The following is a 22544-nucleotide window of genomic DNA, read 5'->3' as shown; positions in this document are numbered from 1 at the left end:
TGAATACACCTTACCAGGGAGGCTGAGGAGTGTGATCCCCTGTAGTTGTAGCACATCCCCTGATCCCCCTTTTTAAAAAGGGGGATGACCACGCCAGCCTGCCAGTCCAGCAGCACTGTCCCTGACATGCATGCAATGTGGCAGAGGCATGTCAGCCAGGATAGCCCTACAGCATTCAGAGCCTTGAAGAACCCAGGGCAGGCCTCATCCACCCCTCAGGGCCCCCGACTGAAGAGCTTTTTGACTGCTTCAGAAACTTCAGCCCAGGAAATAGGTGTGTCCATTCCAGAGTCCCCCGGCTCTGCTTCTTCATTGGAAGGTGTTTCAACAGGGTTGAGGAGGTCTCAGAAGTATTCCTGCCACTGATCTGCAACGTCTCAGGTTGAGGTCAGCAACTCCCCACTCCCTCTGTACACAGTGTTGACGGAGCACTGCAATGCTTCCCTCTCCTGAGCTGTCGGATGGTGGACCAGAATCTCCTCGATGCCCACTGGAAGTCGTTCTTCCATGGTCTCCCCAAACTCCTCCCACGCCCGAGTTTTTGCCTCAGCAACCACCGAACACATGCCACTTGGCCTTCTGGTACCTGTCAGCTGCCTCCAGAGCCCCACAGGCCAGAAAGGCCCAATAGGACGACTTCTTCAGTTTGAGTGCATCCCTCACCGCTGGAGTCCACCAGCGGGTTTGAGTGTTGCTGCCCTGACAGGCACCGACTCCCTTACGACCACAGCTCTGGTCTGCCACCTCAACAATGGAAGCATGGAACATGGTCCGTTCTGACTCAATGTCCCCTGCCATTCTACAGGACATGGTTGTTGTTCTGCCAGAGGTGGTAGTTGAAAGTCCTTCTGACAGGGGACTCCACTTGAAGTTCCCTGCAGACCCTCACATTACGTTTGGGTCTGTCAGGTCTGACCAGCTTCAGAGCCAGCTCACCACCAGGTGGTGATCAGTTGACAGCTCTGCGCCTCTCTTCACCCAAGTGTCCAGGACATGCAGCCGCAAGTCCGACGATATGACCTCAAGGTTGATCAGAAAACTGTGGCCCAAGGTGTGTTGGTGCCAAGTGCCTATATGGACACCTTTATACCTGATCATAGTGATTGTTATGGACAATCAGTCATGAGCACAGAAGTCCAATAACAAAACACTGCTCGGATTCAGATCGGGGGGCTGTTCCTCCGCATCATACAATTCCAAGTCGCAATGTCGTTGCCCACGGGAGCGTTGAAATCTCGCAGTATAACGAGAGAGTCCCAGGTAGGAGCGCTCACTAGCACCCTGTCTTGGGAACTCCAAGAAGGGTGGGTAAACTGAACTGTTTCTGGGTGCATAGCCACAAACAACAGTCAGAACCCGCTCCCCATCTGAGCGGAGGTAGGCTACCCTCTCATCCACCGGGTTGAACCCCAATTTGCAGGTGCCGAGACATGCAATCAACATGCCCACACCTGCTCGGCGCCTCTCACCAGGAGCAACTCCAGAATAAAAAAAAGAGTCCAGCCCCTCTCAGGAGGCCTGGTTAGAGACCCCGCGCTGTGCGTTGAGGTGAGTCTGACTATATCGAGTTTGAATCTCTCAGCCTCGTGCACCTGCTCGGGCTCCTTCCCCGCCAGAGAGGTGACATTCCATGTTCCAAGAGCCAGCTTCTGCAGCCAAGGATCAAAAGTGCCAAGGTTACTCGCTCTGGCTACCGCCCGGCTCAAACTGGCCCTTCCTGTGGGTTGTGACCCCAGGGGAAGAGGGACTCATATGGTTCCTTCAGGCTGTGCCCAGCCGAGCCCCATGGGTAAAGACCTGGCCACCAGGTGCTTGCCACCCAGCCCTGTCATTTGGCCTGGGGGGTGGGGGGGGGGCAAGGGAAAACTGGGTCCAATGGTTGTCTTCTTCATGGGAAGTCTTCTGAGCCACACTTTGTCTTGTCCCTCACCTTGGACCTGTTTGCCTTGGATGACCCTTCCAGGGGCATAAAGCTCCCAGGATCACTGGGACACACAAACCCTTCCACCACGGTAAGGTGGCAGCTCACGGAGGGGTATTTTCTTTTCCCTATTACTTATTAGTGCTATTAGGAAACTTTCTATGGGGGTGGGTCTTCTAAATTTTTCCCACTTCTTGTGTGTTGTCAGGAAAGATCGTAACTGTAGGTATCTATAAAAGTCTGTCTTCCAGAGATCAAATTCATTTGTCAGCTGTTCAAATGTTTGAGGATCAGTTAATGCAAGCAGGTCAGAGTATATATTCTGACCATTTTCTAAAGGCAATATCTTCTTTGTTAGGCGTAAAGGTCTTTATTAATCCAATGTTTGTTAATGGTGAGAGTAATTTTGGTAGCCGAAAGGCCGACTGTATTTTATTCCAAATTTTTTGTGTCGTTTTTGTCCAGGCCGCCATATTTTTACAGGGATGTCAAGAAAGGGTCAGATTTCCAGAGGCTCTTTGCACCTGCTGTTTTCAATGATAAGCTATTGTGTGGATGTATCATTCTTGATCCTTGATTTGTGCAGCCCAGAAATTATATTTCAGGTGTGGAAGTTTAAGACCTCCATCTGACATGAGTGATTGCTAAGTTTTAAGTCTAATTCTAATTCTTAATTTAAGGTGATCAGAGGTTGGTTTTGGAATTTCTACAAGTAACCTATAGTAAATAAAGCAATCTGGGCAGGACATTCATGCGGATACTTTCTACTCGACCCAGTAGGGAGAGTGGGAGCAAGGACCATTTTTCCAGGTCACTACTAATATGCAGAATTGTTTTATTGTAGTTTACATTATAGCCAGTATGTAAAGATGGGGGAATGTAAATATTTGATGCCCTCTTTGACCCATCTGAGTCTACTCTGTAGCTTAACTGTTTCTGAAACCAGATCATTTACACCTATAGCCATTTTATCTACATTTACCTTACATCCAGAATAATACCCATAACTGGATACGAGCTCCTTTAGATATGGGATCGTTGAGCTGGGTTCTGTTGATTATAATAAACCATCATCTGTGTACAATGACATTTTGTGTTCTTTATTTATTATTCCTTTTAATTTTATTGTAATCTCTAACAATGTGGGCCAGCAGCTCAATGCTAATAGTAAACAGCAGAGGATTATAAAGATTATCCTCATTTTAGTGTAAATCTCTGATCTGTATCATTAATCTTAACAGCTGCTTGTGGGGGATGAATAGTGTCTGAATCGAAGTTATGAAATTTACACCAAATCTAAATTGTTTTAATGTTTGAAGTTGATATCACCATGATTACCAATCAAATGCTTTTTGTGCCTCTATAGATACTATTATTGGCTTTAATTTAATAGATTTTCAAAATAATAATTTAAGTATATGGGACAACTGTACATTAGCATTAAAGCTTTTCAATCTTGAATCTTTAGAAGAGATATTATTTGTAATAGATGTCATACATTATCTCCTTTAGACCTTCCAGTGATAAAGCCTGTTTGATCAGGGTGTATAATTTGTGTAATTATCTTATTTACCCTTCTAGGTAGAATTGCAATTAGTATATTCAAGTCTGTGTTTGGTAATGGCATTGGCCTATAAGACTGGCATTCAGTAGGGTCTTTACCCTCTTTATGAATTACAACTATCGTTGCCTCGGTCTAAGATAGTGGCATAGTTTTAGAATCAAGGGCATATCCGCATGCATTAACTAACAGGGGTGCTAGCAGGTCTTGAAAGGTGTTATAACATTCATTGGCGTATCCATCTGGACCTGGACTTTTGTTATTCTTAAGTGATGAAATCACTTGCTTAATTTCAAATTCCCCAATTTGCTTATCCGACTCCTTAGCTTTTGAGTCTGTTAGTTCAGGTGACTTTTATGCTTTTTAAGTACTGTACCTAGAGTACTTTAAATGTGTTTATTTTGCTTTCCAAGGAAAAGAGAAAAAGGAATGAATTATCTTTATTTTCATGTTTCTCTCATTTTTGGTTAAGAAAAATACCTATCAGCATACTTCAGTAGAAGTTCCAATTAAGTATTCAATTCATTCTTTGACTCACTTTGTGAACCACAAATGTTCGAAAACCAAATCAATGTTTTCGATTGAAATAAATGTAAATCCCATTGATCCATTCTCAGGCCCCAAAGAACATACTGTACTCCTTTGAACTTTTTTTATGGGTTTATTTGTAGCAAAAAAGGGAGTTAAAGATAACCTTAGTTGTTATTGTGGCTCTTGTATTCTCTCTTTTCTTGCAATCACTTGTGCTCGGCGTTTCCTTCACCAAATCACCAAAAGTAAACCCTTCTTGCAAATGAGACTTCGCTAACACCATCTCCAGCAATCTGTCAGCCTTATTAATCCAAACGAACAATCACTTTTCTAAGACCTGAGACTTTTGCTTCTTTCACTTAGTCACCCCTTTAGCCACATCAGCTGTCTTAAGCGCATTTTTATTCTTCAGGATTGTACAGATGATTGACCTTGCTGTAGTGCTTGGTGAGATCTGTCTCAAACACCCCTCTCATGTATCGCTATTATTTCCTTCTTCAGATTGACTGTAATTCTTAACTACTTTTTAACACCACTATCACTCGCATGTTTAGCCTTTGTAGTTGACATAAAGACTTAACTTACTGAAAAAAAGCTCAAAAAAACGACAGAAGAACACAACAATGAACGATACAAACAGAATACCATGCATGACTGCCGCTACGTTGCAACGTTGCAACCCCACAACTCAGAAAGCCTGTGAGTTTTTTTGTTTGTTTTTTTTGTGTGTGTGTTCGTGCACCAAGGCTTTTTTGCAGCTTGATTCAAAGTTTGATTGAAAACTGTTTGTAGGCCACGTTCTTCCTGATTAGGGATTTTCGTGAACCAAGGATCTACTGTATTGGCATTATATGTTGGCCAAATGCTCTTTAGATATCAACATCTACCACTGGAAATTCCAAGATGCTTGACAACGCAATAGAAATGATACCTATTTCTTTGACAATTTACCGGCATTTTAAGTATAACTCATGAGTCTTCCCTTCCTCTTCAGTCATGTGCTTAGCAGTCATGTATATTTGGCCAAACACATACACAACTATGGCCACAAACGCATATACAATTAAAATTAAATTTATAAGCGAATGCTCAGATGTGAAATTTTACCGTGTAGTAACCTAAATCTGAGATTAAGGAATTTCAGGGCTATGACAGGCTAATATTAAGTATGAGACTCCTCTTTGACAGATGACATTTTGTGTTTTGAGCCCATTTTGAAGTCCATTGGTGAACAAAACATTGGTAGAAATATAAATTACACTTATGACTCATTCATATTTTTGGTTTTCATTTTATTTCAAGTATACCACAAGTGACTCTGGTTCATGATGTTCATGTGTACAGGTCCAATGCAGGCTGAGCCTGAAATTGAGATCAACACATATTTATATTTGTGCAGATAGCAAGTAAATTAAGTATTCTAGAGAGAGAATAAAATTAGCAAAGAAAATAGAGAAATAGATTCTCTTCCTTTCCTTCTTTAAGTGTGTCTTATTCATTATGTGGATTCCTGCACAGTACTAAACAGTATTCGATGTACATTTCACAGCCTGATGTTGTGTTCATTTCTTTTTCCTCCTTTCATCTCTCTTGCCTCCATCACAACCTATCTCCCTATCCCTCATCCCTCTAGTCAGCCTCGTACACCAGGAGAGCTGCTTGCACTTTTCCGGTATCCACGTGACCCCTACACTGTGGAGCAGGCACGTGCTGGGGAAATCTTTGAGCAGACACTTCTACTCATCCAAAACCACGTCAACCAGGGTCTCATGGTTGACACCAATGGCACTGGTAAGGATGTCAACAAAAACTGCAATGATATCTAACGTACTCTTTTTGATACATTAGATTTGGTCATTCAGTATGTTTGTACAAACTGTGGGCAACTATTGATACCTGACCGGTTTAGTCATCAGACCTACTATGCAATAGCTACTAAATATATCCATGGATCATGAAAATTTGGCAGTCAGTTATTAACAATTTTCTGATCACACAAAATACCTAAGACATATAGTTCTGCCTGAAGTTAAAGATCATTTAACCATTTTTTGGCTTAATTGACTTCTCGGTTCAGAAATGAACTGCAGCAGAAAACTAGCAACAGTAATTCAATGACTATATTATTTATTTAACAATTAATTTGCCTCTCACTGCCATTTTGAAGTTTCACTGTTACAAGTTGCCAAATGCATGCACAGAAATCAGTGAAGTCTGTTAAATTTTTGTTTATGATTTATAGGTTTGTCTACGGTTCTTTATCAAGCTACTGAAAGGCTTTATTCAGTAATCCAGATGGCTTTACTCTATCATTACCCAGTAACACAAGTTTTAGTTACATAAACATTTGATGCAATCCAAACATATGGAAACTTAATAATCCACATTCACTAGGTGAGAATGAACTTAATTTTACTTATCAATTTATGGTCAAATTTTCAGCAGTGGTCAAAATATTTTCTTGTAAGTTTTAACAAGCAGATGACCAATACTAGCAGCTGATTGTGACTTCCTGCCAATTCCAGCTGGACTGTGGTCCTGCTGATTCAAGAGCTTTTTGTATCCCCTTTTGTATGAAGCAACTTAAACTGTCAAAATTAGTCCTGTTATTTTTTTGGTCACCTATGCAAACTTACTGAGGCAGCAAAATAATTGTCTATTTTTACATAACCATACACTTCACCAATTGCCCCTCATGGATTTAATAATTGTTCAGATGGAACCAATAGTATTGTAAAAATTTTAGGCAAATCTAATTTTTATAGGAATTACCTGTGACTTTGACTTTCTGTCAAAGCATATTGGACTGTTTTGGATTTTATAAAATCTTTCACATCTCTGAAATGTCTTGATTTTTTTTTTCTTTTTGTTCGCAAAAAACAGTTTTTTTGCTTAACTCAGTAATAGGGAATTTATACATACTATTGAATAGATATTCCTGGCAATTTTGGACAGTTTTCCAAGCCTAGTTATTGTTTGTGATTCTATTTCTTTATTTATATTTGTTAGGCATTTGTTTTGGCATCTAGTTTTCACATGAAAATGTCCATTCTTTAATTTAGTAAGGCCCTGCTTTCAAGCCAAATTGTGATGAATTTTAAGACCTTGCACACCCATGTTATAGGACGCAACACTTGGCTATTTGTTAGTTCGACATTTTCACATGATCTGATGCATTGAAAAGGAACAACAGAAGTGCTAAAGAGGTATGATTGAACAGTTTGATTACACTTAAGACAAGCCAAACAATACTTGATGATCAAATTACTCAGTGCAGACACTGGTCTACAGGACAACTTTAGTCTGCATGTTTGTTGGGAGACATGGAAAGTGGAGGTTGATTTGATGCATCATATGCAAAGGTATCTGTCTTTGTTTATTAAACCACGTGTTCAATTTGAGTCAAATAATACTTTCTTTAATGAGTAATTTGAAGAACTATAACGAGATCAAATACAGTAGATCAACTTGAGGAAATTGCAAGATTGAGAGGGAAATAGAGCAATGTCAAATATGTAGAGAGAGGAACTGTTTTCATTACTTGTGCCAACAACCAAGTGTTAATTGTTACACTGGCCCCAAAACAAGCTGACAGGAAGATTTCTGTGTCAGCAGAAATAAATTCGCTGTTTTTCTTTTATCACTACTTCAAATTGTAGAGAGACAATAATTTACTACTATTCACTCAAGCTCATAGCTTCACGCTATCACGTATGCTCATAGCCACAAGTATATAATTGTTTTTGAGCAAAGCTGATTTCCAGATTATACCTAATCTTTTGGCACCTTTCATATTAGGGTTCCAGACCCACATCCATGTACAAATGATTCGAAAGACTAGTTGGTATAATATTTTTGAATACTGTATACAGAATGAATCAAATGTATATATGTCAATTGAAAAAGATAGTATTGAGTAAAATGAATTTGTTCTCAGGTATAGTTTGCATTAGGTATGAAATGCACTGCACCGAAATACAAAAGTGGACTGTTATTTTGTATATGATAGTACAGTAATTTGATATTTCTGTAAAGATTTTCATAAACCTGAAAAAGGGTATTGAATGAGGGACAATTTTTTTTTGCCAAGGTACAATTTTTCAAGCACTAAATGCTGTATTTGACTTTCCCACTAACAGAATAACTGTATAAAGAATAAAGAATGGTTTTGAGATGCAATGAAGTCTTCACTGTAAATGTGAAAAGATGCTTGGCTATAACAGAGCCACAGAATGCCGTGCAGTGAACCAACCACATTCTTTACCAGTGTGTGTATCTACACTAGTGTATGGGGCTACTTAACTACTTAACAGTTTTTATATGAAAGCTTTATGACAAGACACTGGGGATGTGGCTAGTTCCTTCCTAAAATGCAAAAGCCTTTAAGAATCCTAGAATCAAACAATCAGTGTACCTATTTATACTCTTACCGTGACATTTGCAAAAAAAAATTACTGGGACCTTTATGCAGATGCTAGATATGTTTCATAGTTCATTCATATAAGAATCTTTATATATCATCCTTGATTGCAGGTTAGGCAAAATAGACAATTAATTAAAAAATAATGTTTATTTTTGTCTTTATGTCTTAGTCTCATTTCCTCTTGTTTGTAAAACACTTTGATGGAAAGCACCTTGTTAACAAATCTATGATTGTCATTGCTATTATGCAGGCAGGTCTGAGCTGGTAGTCACATCTTGAAGAACTTGCCACATATCCCTTCTGGGCAGGAGTTTCTTCCAATATTGATTGTGCAGGAGAAGATGCTTGTGTCTTTTTTTGCCAACAAATTGAAAATGTTGTTAGCATATGTTATTTGATTTTTTTTTTTTGAATAGGTTTTGTTTTTTACCCAACTCTTACAGCAATTATCCGTGCTGTTATATGTTTTATATTTTCTCCCCCAGAATTTCGCTACAACGACCTTGTATCCCCACACTTTCTGGATGTTATTGCCAACTTGTCAGGTTGCACAGCCCACCGCAGATTCAACAATTGCTCTGACATTTGCTTCCACCAGAAGTACCGCAACCATGACGGCACTTGTAACAACCTGCAACGTCCAATGTGGGGAGCATCACTCACGCCTTTTGAACGACTTCTAAAATCAGTCTATGATAATGGTTTTAACTTGCCAAGAGGTGCTACTGACAGACTGCATAAAGGCTACAGGTTGCCTCTGCCGAGATTGGTATCCACAACCATGATTGGAACAGACACCATCACTCCAGATGACCACTACACTCACATGCTGATGCAATGGGGTCAGTTTCTCGACCATGACTTGGACTCAACTGTAGCAGCCCTCAGCCAGTCAAGGTTCTCTGATGGCCAGCTATGCACACAGGTCTGTACCAATGACCCCCCGTGTTTTCCAATCCAGTTTCCACCCAACGACCCACGGCAGCTTCGCAGTGGTGCCCGTTGCATGTTCTTTGTGCGCTCTAGCCCTGTCTGTGGCAGTGGGATGACATCCCTTCTTATGAACAGTGTATATCCAAGAGAGCAAATTAACCAGTTGACGTCTTACATTGATGCTTCGAACGTCTACGGCAGTTCACAACATGAATCTGAAGAAATCCGGGATTTGGCCAGCCAGAGAGGTCTGCTTCGCCAAGGTATTATTCAAAGAACTGGGAAGCCACTACTTCCTTTTGCCACTGGACCACCCACTGAATGTATGAGAGATGAGAATGAGAGTCCAATTCCATGTTTCTTGGCTGGAGACCACCGTGCAAATGAACAGCTTGGTTTGACCGCCATGCACACTGTGTGGTTCAGAGAACACAACCGCATAGCCACAGAACTACTGAGACTGAACCCCCACTGGGATGGAGACACCATCTACCACGAGGCCAGGAAGATAGTGGGCGCCCAGATGCAGCACATCACCTACAGTCACTGGTTGCCAAAGGTAGAAGTTACATGATGTGTACTGTTTTTTGTTAAGCTGCTCTTCCTATATTTATCATGTCATATCTACTGCTTTGTTTATTTCAGTGTTAAGTACAGAAATCAAAATGTTAATGACAATATTATCACAGGTATCAGGTAAATGAAGAATTATTACATTCTTTTTGGTATTTTCTAGATCATGGGTGATGCAGGCATGAAGATGATGGGGCCATACGCAGGTTATGACCCCAATATTAACGCTGGCATCCTCAATGCTTTCTCCACTGCGGCATTCCGCTTTGGACACACCCTCATTAACCCAATACTCTACAGGTTAGATGAGGAATTCCGGCCTATTCCCCAGGGACACATCTCTCTGCATCGTGCCTTCTTCTCCCCATTCCGTATCGTGAATGAGGGTGGCATTGACCCACTTCTTCGGGGGCTCTTTGGTGTTGCTGGTAAAATGCGCATTTCGTCACAGCTGCTTAATATGGAGCTGACAGAGCGGTTGTTCTCCATGGCACATGCTGTGGCACTGGACCTGGCTGCAATGAATATACAGCGAGGAAGGGATCATGGAATACCACCATATAATGATTACAGGACTTACTGTAACCTGACTTCAGCTCAAGTGTTTGATGATTTGAAGAACGAGATTAAGAATCCTAATGTCAGAGAGAAACTACAGAGGTAATTGTGATCTCCAGTTTGTTTTAAGTTTCTAGGGCTCTCCTCCGGTAGAAAAAGATCAAAGATTAATAAATGGAACTAGGCCATCACAGTTTGAAACTCATGTGTGAACACCCTGAGCAAGCATAGTTTTTTTAGCGAGTATACCAGAGAAAGCCTATGTGATACATCTGCTACAATGTATTTACACATGCCTTGTTCATTGTTTCTTAAACCAAGCTTTTTCCTTTGTGGTAGGCTATATGGCACGCCCCTCAATATTGACCTGTTTCCTGCTTTGATGGCTGAAGACCTTGTCCCTGGCAGTAGATTGGGGCCCACACTCATGTGTTTACTGGCTGCTCAATTCAAACGTTTACGGGATGGAGACAGGTACAGTCACACAATTCTGCCTGGGTCAATATTTGCAATTTCTTGCAAACATAAAGAAAGTCATCAAGTTAAACCAAATAGCATTTACATTGACATATTTTTTTCCACATTTGATATTTTTAATTCTATGCACTCAGGTCAGATGGAAGGGCATGATATTGCCCAAAGATTTCTGGCTGGGGTTTGTTTATGAAAATATGGGTGATGGTAATAGAATTCAAAACAAACTAATAATTCAAACGTAATGAAGATACCGAGCTTCTGACACAAAGATTGTGCTTACTCTGTAATATATAAGATATCCATTCTTGCCAAGTAATATAAACGTCCACTCCCGGTAACTATTTGTACATTTCTAATGTGACTTACTTTTGATATCAGTTACTTCTCCTACTTTCTCGTACTTGTTTAGATTTTGGTATGAAAACCCAGGCGTGTTCACTCCAGCCCAACTGACCCAGATGAAGCAGGCATCTTTGGCACGAGTGCTGTGCGACACTGGAGACAACATCACTCGTATCCAGCATGATGTCTTCAAGGTAGCTGAGCTGCCTCATGGCTATATTAGCTGTGATGACATCCCGCAGATTGACCTTCGTATGTGGCAAGACTGCTGTGAAGGTAAAAGGACTAAATGAACCTTGGAGCCAGAATTCCAGTAATTTCACATTTTGTTTTTTTATTTATTTCACAACTTTCTGTTTTGTTTTGTTTTTTTTATTCAGGTAATTTGTTCACCTTAATTTACATACAAAGTGATTATGATTGAAATTACGAATATCGTAAAGATAGAAGTACTATTCAGTGTAAAACATAAGCTCTAGATGTCCTTAGAAATTGCAGGTGTCACATCATGATGAAATGCATTATATGCAAAAGTATACATGAAAAGCTATGTTACTATGTTCAAGTACATTTCTAATTTTAACCAATATGTTCCTTCCAGCTATGAATTATATGTTCAAATGTGTACAGTGTAATAGCAACGCATTTGCACAGTCTTATTTTTAATAGCTATTGTACCTGTCCAACAACAAAGGAAACTACATTTACCAAAACCTGAGGCTGCAATGGCATGTCCATCACTTTCTGACTCAGGTTTTTTTGTAGTTTGTTTTTTTAACTTGAAACGTGAAAGGAAAGCAAAAACAACAGGATCATCACAGTTTCCGTTCTTTTTTCAGATTTCTGCACTCATTGCAAAAAGTATCATTTAACTCCCAACGGAACAAAATTCAGGGGGCAGTTTCCTGTGGGTTCAAGGAAGAAGAGACTATTTAAATTAATGTTGGAAGTCAAATATCATGAAAGATCATGCCACTGCACCTCCAGGTGCAGCAGAAGAGCAAATCAAACTGCATCTGTGTGTTTGTTTGTGCATGTGCACCTGTCTGTTCACGTTCATTGACAGTGAGGCATGGTACTGAACTAAGAATTAGACATAATACTTTGAAGCAGAAATAAATTGTTTTCTTTGCCAACAAGTTCTACTAACATGATTTTTTATTCAAATTTACAGCATATTCAAATTCTCAATAATTGTAAAATCAAATCTGACACAATGTATGTAAGCTACAATTTGCTATAATTCCAGTGCAACCTAAGGCCACATTTTGAGAAATGAACATTGATAAGCTCAGATGCTCAGTAATCCTCCATTCAAACCGTCATCAGTACTTGTGTTTTACAACAGCTCCAAAAGCCCATGCTTATGGCAGATTGACAAATCAATACTCACAGGAAGACGTTATTGTATAAGAACCGAATCAATGTTGTTGAATGACCTTGTAAGAAATGAAAAATATTGTTTTTCACACCACCAGACTGCAGAACAAAAGGTCAGTTCAACGCACTGTCCTACCACTTTAGGGGACGCAGATCAACGGAGCACAGCTACAGAGAGGACAGACCTTCTTTTAGCACCCATGACTACAGGTAATACCATCATGACATGACCAGGATTTATTTCGATTTGTTATATAATATTATTGAGAGAGAGAGAGAGAGAGAGAGAGAGAGAGAGAGAGAGAGAGAGAGAGAGAGAGAGAGAGAGAGAGAGAGAGAGAGAGAGTGAGAGTGAGAGATCTGTTTTGTCTCTGTGCTGTGTGTGTGTGTGTTCAACTGCCGTACAATGAAAAATAAGTATTAGTAGTTATCTAAACTAATTTATTTTTGGACATTTGTCTCTGCAGCCCAGTTGAGAATGCAAGAGAAAGTGCTGAAAATGTTACTGTGACCTCCAAAAAAAGGAGTGACCCGCCAATCAATGACTTCCAGGACTTTGTCTTTGACATGCAGAAGACAATCACAAGTTTACGAAAGCAGGTAGTGTATGTGAAGTATGAATCTGCACAGATCCATTGCCATATTCCTTCATAATTGCTCAGTATAAGTTGATTTGTGAAGCTCTATTGTCAATACTAAACATTATCATTATTTCCAAGCACATTACTTTAGCGTTTGAGGATTAGGCACAATGCTGAAACACAGCCTCTGTTAGTAATTTCATGCATTCTCCTGCATTGCCCATCCATCTTCAGCAGCGCCCTACGAGAGGCCCATATTCCCCTGTTCCTGGCCACTTCATCCAGTTCTTATGGGCAAATCTTTGGGTATTTACAGGACAGCCAAGAGACACAACCCTTCCAGTGTGTCCCAGATCTTTCCTGGGGCCTCCTCCCATTAGGATCATCTGCATCACTGCTGACGCTGCACTGATCCGCCTGTTAATCTCCCACTCCGTTGTTCCCTCACTCGTGAACAAGATGCTGAGATTTGAACTCCTCCACTTGGGTCAGGATCTCATCTCCAACACGAACCTCCAACCTCTTCTGGCTGAGTACCATGGTCGGATTCGGAGGTGCAGATTACCATCTCAGCCACATCTCACTCAGCTGTATACTGCTCCAGTGAGAGTTGGCGATCCCAGCTGGATGAGGACAATATCTGCAAAGAGCAGAGAGCCAATTCTAAATCACCAAACCAATCCCCCCCAACATCCCTGCTGCACCCACAAATCCTGTCGAGTTTATAAACAGAATTGATGACTAAGGGAACCCCTGGTGGTGTCCAACAGTCACCTGAAACAAATTTGACATACTGCCAGAATTGTGGCCAAAACTGGACATAAAGGGACCAGACAGCCCAGATTAGGGGGGCAGGTACCCCATACTCCTGGAGCATCCCCTATGGGACTACTTAAGGGACATGGCCAAATGCCATTAAGCTCATGGACAGTAGATCGCCCCCCCTGGGAATAGAGCTTGTCGGTTGTTCCACAAGGTCAAAAAACAAACTGGTCCTCCTTAATCTGAGATTCAACTATCTGACAGACAAAGACCCCTGTATATACCTTACCAGGGAGGAGTGTGATCACCTTGAAGATGGAACCCCCCCTTCCTGCCCCCTTTCTTAAACACAGTCTTGGTAGACAATCCAATCCAGAGTCACTGTACCCATCATCCACGCAATGATAAAATAAGATATACTTAATTGATCCCCATAGGGGAAATCCTTTTGTCACAGCAGCACAACAATGACAATATCAATAAATAGAGAAACAATTAAAAGATAGCAAAAGACATCCACAAATAAATAGACACCAGAGTAAACAACAGAGATAACAATAGCAAATGAAATGGAGATAAAAAAGACAGCAAGGGTGAGAATAGACAGCCAAAATGACAACAACAAGGATGAGAACAGAAATGGGGTGACAATAACAAATACAAAAATGAACATGATGCGAGTGGAGTGGAGTGACACCAACAAGGATAAAAAATAGACAACAGAGTTAGGGCACATCAGTGAAAAGAACTTCACAACATCCAGCACCTTGAGGAACTTAGGACAGATCCAGTCAACCCTGAGAGCCCTGCCATTGACAAGCTTTTTAACCATCTCAGTCACTTAAGCCCCAGAGATAAGAGAGCCCACCCGGAGTCCCTAGACTCTGCTTCCTCATTGTAAGGCAAGTCAGTTGGATTAAGGGGGTCTTCAAAGTATACCTTCCTCCAGCCTACAACTTCCTGATGCAAGTTCAGCAATGCCCCGTCCCCATCATACACAGTATTGACAGTGACACTGCCTGCCCCTCCTGGGTTGCTGGATTGTTTTTCCCTCAACAGCTGCCACCGCTGGACTCCACTTGGCCTACAGGTACCAATCAGCTACCTCCAGAGCCCCACATCTCACCCCTTCTTCACCCAAGTAACCAAGACATGTACCAACAAGTTTTATGACATGACTACAAAGATCATCAACTGTGTCCTGCTGACAAGCGAACATATAGACACCCTTTTGCCTGAACGACAACAAATGATGAGCCCAGAAGTCCAGTAACAAATTACCTGTACCCCAGGTTTGGGGGTGCTGTGCCTTGTTAACACCCCTACCCTTTGTGAAGACAAGCCCAGCAATATAGCGGACCTGCACACCAACTGAGACCCCTTACCCATGACAGAAGTGACATTTGTCGTCCTGAGAGCCAGTTTCCGCAGACTGCTTTGGTTCTCACCTTTGGCAACCACACAGATAACAATGCACCCTTGCCCCCCCACCCCCGTCCCCCGAGGGATGGTGAGCCCAAGGGAGGAGGCACCCACGCTGTCGCTTAGGGATGTGCCTGGACATGCCATAGGTGCAGCCCAAAGCGTTATCGAAATAACACATCCGTTATCTATCCATCTTCTGCTGCCGTTCCGGGGTAGTGTCGCGGGGGCAGCAGCCAAAGCACAAAGAGCAAGACTTCCCCATCCCCAGCCACTTTTTCAAGCTCTTCTGGAGAAATCCCAAGGCGTTCCCAGGCCAGCCAAGAGGTATAGTCCCTCCTGTATTTCATGGGTCATCCCCAGGGCCTTCATCTCATGGTACATGCCAAGAAGACCACCAGGGAGGTGTCCAGGTGGAATCCTGACCTGACCAGAAGCCTCCCAAATAGCCTAGCTTCTCACCCTATCTCTAACAGATAGCCCTCACAACATTTGGATACCCTTGGAGAATTCTCATTTTGGATGCCTCTATCCGTGTTGTCATTCTTTTAGTCACTACACACAGCTCGTGACCATAGGTGAGGGTAGGAACATAGATCGACTGATAAATAGACAGCTTCGGCTTTTGGCTCAGCTCCTTCTTTATCATGAAAGACTGATGCAGCGTCTGCATTTCTCCTGATGTATGACATATGTCTGTGCCTTATGACACAATCACAAAATTGATCATAAAACTGCAGCCTAGGGAAAACTAGGACTGTGGTTGGTTTCCATCATTAGAGGTCTTCTGAGATTGAAGATTCAAAGTGTTTAGTGTCATGTACATAGTCTGGAAAAGTGTTTTCCTGTGCACTGAAATTCTTGTTTTGCCAACCACAGTGAAGCCAAATAGGTAGTAAAAAAATGAATAATTGACATTTTCATTTAAATCGTCTTCTAGACAGCAGAGTTGAAAGAACAAAAGTTATCTGCAAGATAAGATATGATAAGATAAACTTTATTGAGGAGATCTTGAGGAGCCCGCTACAGACACCAAACAACCTCAGTCTCCTCAGGAAGAACATCCTGCTCTGACCCCTCCTGTAGAGTATATCAGTGCTGCTTGACCAGTCTAATTTATTGTTAATGTGGACCCCAAGGTACTTGTAGGAGTCCACTATCTCCACCTATTTACCCTGGATGGTGATTGGTACGTGTCTCCTCCCGAAGTCCACAACCACTTCCTTAGTCTTGGAGATGTTGAGTAGGAGGTGGTTCTGGTTGCTCCACTCAACAAAACTTGCGATCAGACCTCTGTACTCCTCGAGTACAGGAACACGAGTTGTAGCGGAAGTCGGAGGTGAGGAGGGTGAAGAGGAATGGAGACAGGACAGTACCTCGGGGCACTCCTGAGCTGCACATCACACCTGCAAAGTTAAATTTTAACTATTTCCAGTATTTAGTCTGAAGTATCACCTAAATGCAATCGACACCACTGATGCCATCAAATCAAGTACCCCCATGATTAATGGAGAGATGCTTCAACCAACTGTGTTGGATGCAGTGTGAGGGAGGAGAATAGATTTACCAAACAACAGCAAGATAGTAGTGGCCATTGTGAAGCGAATAGCTACAAATTGCAGTCCAACCGGTGTTGTTAAAGATGCCGGTCTGTGGAATGTTTAAGGAATCCAACAAACAGTGGCATGTCTGAGCGATCACACAACCACAAGAAGAATGCACATGTTGTATGAAATGGTGAGGACTTTAAAAGAGATGACGTTACAATATGCAAAAAACCACAGATGTATAAATGTTAACTTGCTGCTGTTTGGAATGTACCTGTTGTAATGTTGGTCTGGGCTCTGAGTGACTTGTTTTTCAAAAACAAACCAGATAAAACATGATGCCCTGGCAGTGGCAAATTTCTTTGGTTTTATGTTATTGTGTTATTATGATTTTATTGATCGATGTTTGAGATTTACATGAAATATGTTGGGGTATTGCTATTGGGTACAGAGAAAACATAGTATATAAGGGGGTTGGCGTGGCACAGGAAGTAGAGCAACTGACACTGAACCCCTGACTGCTCCGCTGTTGGATGGCAGCCTACTGCTCATGGTTCTTCCATGATGGGTTAATTACAGAGAATGAATTCCCCCACTGGGATTAATAAATTATTTATTTTTAATAACTTAAATACCTATTTTTAAGTACCTAATTTTTTAATAGAATTTTCCAATTAAATGTTCCTAATCTTCTGTTTAAATAGCAGTTCTTTGAGTTTATTATCTTTGAATTCATTCTAATGATAGCACCAGGGGAGCAGTTGGACGTTCAGCGTCTTGCTCAACAACCCTTCGACACACAAGGTTGAGCCGGGGATCGAAACAGGAATGCTCAGTTCCAAAGACAAGTGCTCTACCTCCTGCACCACCGCCTCCATTATTGATCTTTGCTGAGAGCAATTGGATTCATCAAAAAGAATTAGTAATTAACTGCAATCAAAAAATGTTAGCATTGCCAAGGAATAACAAAAAAATTCGTAATGACTAAATGTATCCTGTACTTGAGCTTTTATTGGGAATAATTTGGGCAAATGCCCAATAGAAAAGGACTGCAAGCTTCCGCTAGTCTAAACCAAATTATAATACATGTTTCATACTGACATGTCAGACTTAACAATCATTTCTCAAGTGTGAGCGCATTATCTTGATCTTTTCCTCAGTTCAAACCCAATGATTTGGGTAGGAATTTGCAAGTTATGAAAAAAAGTAGGTAAGTGTGGTAGCTCTCCTCACTTGACAGATCTCAATCCACAATCTGCAATAGCTTCCACATACAACAGTGTCTCATACAGTATATTGTTAAATGTATTTGCAAAGAGAGAGAATGTCAATGAAGAGTTCCTGAGTAAAACACACTGCTCCAGAACTTTATTCTTTCCCCACCCATATCTCTGTAGATTGAAAGACTTGAAGCCCGCCTGAGCAAAACTGACTGCACCGACATAGAGGGACATGAGCGAACAGATGGAGATCAATGGAAAGAGGATCCCTGCACTACATGTGAATGCCGAGTATGTTCAATATTGATCTTGATGCACATTTTTATGCAAGTCTTTTTCATCACAGTCTATATATTCTAAATGCCACAGTTTCTGTGTCTGGCTCTCCAGGCACCAGGTGTATCTCAGGCCTAATGGTCTTTATCTGCAACTTCTTTAATGCTAACTGCCGACTGATGTGATTGTACCTTCATTCCACCAATACCATCTTTGATGTACCTTAGTCATATTGTTCTCTTCCTAAAAGTTGGTTTTGACCTGTACATTTGATATTGGTAGCTACCACAGTGCAAATGTCTTTGTGACTTTGTTAAAGTTTTTTTTGTTTGTTTGTTCTCAAATTATTGAATTTCACAAGCTTGCTAGAAGACTGTTAGGAAAAAAAAACCTCTTCTGTTGTGCTAGTAGTACCAGGAACAAGCCTTTCATTGTTTCACAGTTCATGTCACACACTCTATTACAAGCTTGTCATGGGTATAAGTCTTTCAGCTTCAAAAAAAAGACAAAACAAATACATTTCTCTTTACTGAGCAACCCAGGTAACTACATATTGTCTATGTATCTTTTATGATGAAGGATGAAAGAGGTTGCATTGTTATGTTAAATCTACTATGTCAATTACTAGTGCTAAGGCTATACTAATTCTGTTTTTAGTATCCTACTTTATGTCTGTTGATCACTACATGTTTGCGGCTTTTTTTGTCCCCTCAGAATGCCCAGGTGACTTGCTATGTGGAGTCTTGTCCAGCAGCCAGGTGCATAAATCCTGTCAAGCTAAAAGGCAACTGCTGTCCAGTGTGCCCTGAACAGGCTGATAAGAACCAGCAAAATGTAGACATCAGTCACAATTAACCCTCAGGACTCTCCTACAAGCTCACTCTAGTGTCTGAAAGTCACACACTCACACTCAGACATCCACAGAGATAATGAGACCCTTGAAGGTGTGCTAATTTGCAGCCACCAATAACCTCGATAGACCCAATAGCCTCATTTTTTGTTTGTTTGTTTATTTGTTTGGGTTTTTTGTTTGTTTCTATTTTGTTTACTTTTGTATTCGTTCTGTTTGAGTAGAGGAGGTTTTCCCGTTTTGGAACTATTTCCTCCTCCAATGCTAGGATTCTGAGGCTCAGTTGGAAGTCCACTGGTCACAAGCCAGCAATCACTAAATGGATTTGTTTCTGAACCAATGGGTGGACTAATGAATGAGTGGATTGTACACAAGTTGGACAAACCGTTCCTCCCTGCTTAAACTCCACCAAGACCTCTGAAGTGTAATGGGCACTTTGTTTTCTCTCCTGCATCAACGCATAGGGTCCATTGCCAGTGACACACAGGACAGGGAAGTAAAATGAGGAAGGCAACCATTTTTTCCCACAAAAAATTCTCAGGTCAGAGATGCTGAAAACTGGTGCTATTTTACCCCTTTCCATTAATGAATTAATCTCAAAACAAGAACACCCAAAGTATTGTCTCTAGTATGCAAAGCTGCCTATGTATACTCAATATCTGCCTTTTATGCTAAATCAAACTTTTTAGAATTAGTGCATCTTTTAATACAAGGTGCTCTATATCATGTCATAGAATGTTTTTTCTTCCCTGTTTGTATAAAAATGATTTCATATGAACATAATGTGAATCCCTTCAACAAAAATATAATGTAATAGAGATGTCTACTGATTTCTGTTCCTGATTCCTGCTTTCTGTATCCAAGAAAAACTTATTTCAAGTCTATACTGACTTATAATGAACATGAGTCGGGTGGAGGCTGTATGTCTTTCTCCAGGGCCAGGACACCGATCCAGCTCTAGCACTGATATGCTCCTTTCAAAGTCTAATTTTGCTTTCAGAAACCATGGAAATCACATCTCAGCGTAACTTCTTAGCTTTGACCTAGCATTTCTAACTAAGTAATTTCTAAAATGATATAAATAGCATGTATCAATCTGAGACTTTGTATAAATTAGGTCAAGATTTAGCCTGTGAAACTGCTCAATCTACCACAGCAGTATACTTCTTTTTGCCTGCTTAGAGATGTTTATTTTACATTATTTAGCATTGACTCAACAGACTACACACAACTGAAGCACTGCAAAAAAATGTTTTCAACTCCTCTTCTCTACTATTGTGGACTTTCAGCTTTCTGACTTTGTTTAACACATAGTCAAGGTTGCACATACAACGTTTTCCTTTCCTGTGTCCAATTTCTGGATATTCCACCCTGTGAGTACTGTTTTCAGTATTGTTTCTTTTAAGAAAGTATTACCCTGCCCTGTTTCTTTGCCATATTGCATTTTTCAGTACAGGAAGATGTTCCAATCATAGATGTGAGATCAAACGCTTCTCTTGCCCTTTTACACCTCATTCAGCTGTAATGGAAGCCATACAAGACAGAAACAAGGTTAATCTTTGAGAAGGGCAATGAATAGTTAAAAACAATTCTGCACCATATTGCTATTGTATGTATGCAACAGGCCAATTATACTGTTACATGAGTCACATGTTTTATTTTTTCTGGCTGTTTTGCGTCTACTTGTGGTGAAGTAGCAGCAATGATCCCCTCCATTGTTTTCATTATGTGGTATCTTGAGCAAGCATGTCGCTGAACAGAAATAATACAGTTTGGTCCAGGATTCAGTTTGGAGATGCCCGTCACACTGGCAACTTGGTATCATATCAAATGTTTAAATATAATGAATAGGTTTGTTCATCAAACTGTGTTAACAGTTTCACATTTCTTCTCTCTTTCTGTGCCTTCTGATTTTTCCCTTTGTCAATAAAATAGTAGACATCCTTGGAACATTTTAATGTGTTTATGTTTTATGGAATGTGGTATTTTGGTAAAGTTGGGTATACCTTGCGTATGGATCAGATTGTGTGCCTCATTATCTCAGTAACAGCAAAAATGGCCCAAGATACTACCAAAGCACTGAGATATATTTACCATTTTAGAATGTTTAGATATGTATTGTCTGACTTCCTTTTTCTTTTTTGCTTTCATAGTCATTTTCTTAACAACCTCTCCCCCTGCTTTGCACGACTAAACATGCTTTGCCACCAATGTCTGTTAAACAGTGGTCAATATGGATATAATAGTAACTGCCATGGCATTTATATGTTTGCCAAAGAATGGTTTGCACTGTAATGTATGCCTCCCAACCACAATAATAAAGAAATATGCCACATTTGAATTACACTTACACATGTTTGTATTGGCTCTTTTTTGGCAAAGGTTCAACAGGAAATTATGTGTGCCCAAATTATGGCACTGTCTTCACTTTATAATTCTTCTGTGTATGATTAGTGCCAGTAGTGTGACTATCCACACCTTTTATTATTTATTTCCATTTAAATTTTAGATTTATTTGATTTTCTTTTGTGACTAAACTTATATCGCTTTATTTTTTGTTTTTTATTTTTTCTGTTGGACAAAAGCAGCAACTGATGAACTTATATACACAGCAAAGGGTGCTGTATCGTGCTGAGGGATAATGCCAGAGGAGAAACATTTGTCACCAAATAGGCTTTAGAACATATTGACTTGTATCCTCAGACAAACTACTCCTGGCATATACAGTATCTTCTTTGTCAGAGGGCCTGTATTTCTGTATTGAGTGTTGACCTCAAATAACAATTTCCCCAATGTCTTTTTCTGTTTTCCACATCTGTACTTCATGGCTCTGTGTCATTCCTTGATATTCCTCCGTGTAGGCCCAGTGCTGGCAGTCACAGCCGTTCGTGGACGGAAGCTCTGGAACGGAAACTGGATCAGGAAATGAGGTTTTCATTGGTTACTCAGATAAAAAATATTAATCTTCAAGCCAAGTAGGAAAAGCGGGGACCTATCCAAACAGAATAATATGTACTGAATGTCATGAATACACATAAATGCACTTTCTAAGGGTTTGTTCAATTTACTCTGAACATGCTGCGCATAATCTTCTGATTTGGTTCGACAGCAATGAAATAGTTCTGGGTGGTTGTTTCAGGGATATCACTGCTTATATTTGGAAAAAGATGAACCATATTATTCAATC

At 40.6% G+C, this 22544-nt stretch overlaps 1 protein-coding gene across 3 annotated transcripts in view; it reads left to right on the top strand.

Moving 5' to 3' along the window:
- Positions 1 to 21707, top strand: part of pxdn (peroxidasin) — an 86547-nt gene extending 64840 nt beyond the window's left edge. For all 3 annotated transcript variants that reach the window (XM_086146952.1, XM_086146944.1, XM_086146960.1), the window contains 9 exons: positions 5647 to 5804; positions 8922 to 9928; positions 10106 to 10602; positions 10840 to 10974; positions 11387 to 11595; positions 12798 to 12909; positions 13167 to 13299; positions 18409 to 18522; positions 19222 to 21707. In XM_086146952.1, coding sequence (XP_086003078.1) covers positions 5647 to 5804; positions 8922 to 9928; positions 10106 to 10602; positions 10840 to 10974; positions 11387 to 11595; positions 12798 to 12909; positions 13167 to 13299; positions 18409 to 18522; positions 19222 to 19362 — 2506 coding nt within the window. In that variant the 3' untranslated portion in view covers positions 19363 to 21707. The remainder of the gene's footprint in view (positions 1 to 5646; positions 5805 to 8921; positions 9929 to 10105; positions 10603 to 10839; positions 10975 to 11386; positions 11596 to 12797; positions 12910 to 13166; positions 13300 to 18408; positions 18523 to 19221) is intronic.
- Positions 21708 to 22544: the final 837 nt, after the last annotated feature.

The sequence above is a fragment of the Fistularia commersonii genome, chromosome 1, assembly GCF_037954325.1.
Source record: "Fistularia commersonii isolate RoL2024-O1a breed Wild chromosome 1, RoL_Fcom_v1.0, whole genome shotgun sequence".
Classification (NCBI taxonomy): Eukaryota; Metazoa; Chordata; class Actinopteri; order Syngnathiformes; family Fistulariidae; genus Fistularia; species Fistularia commersonii.
Note: the sequence above shows the minus strand (reverse complement) of the source record. Positions and strands in the feature narration are given on the sequence as shown.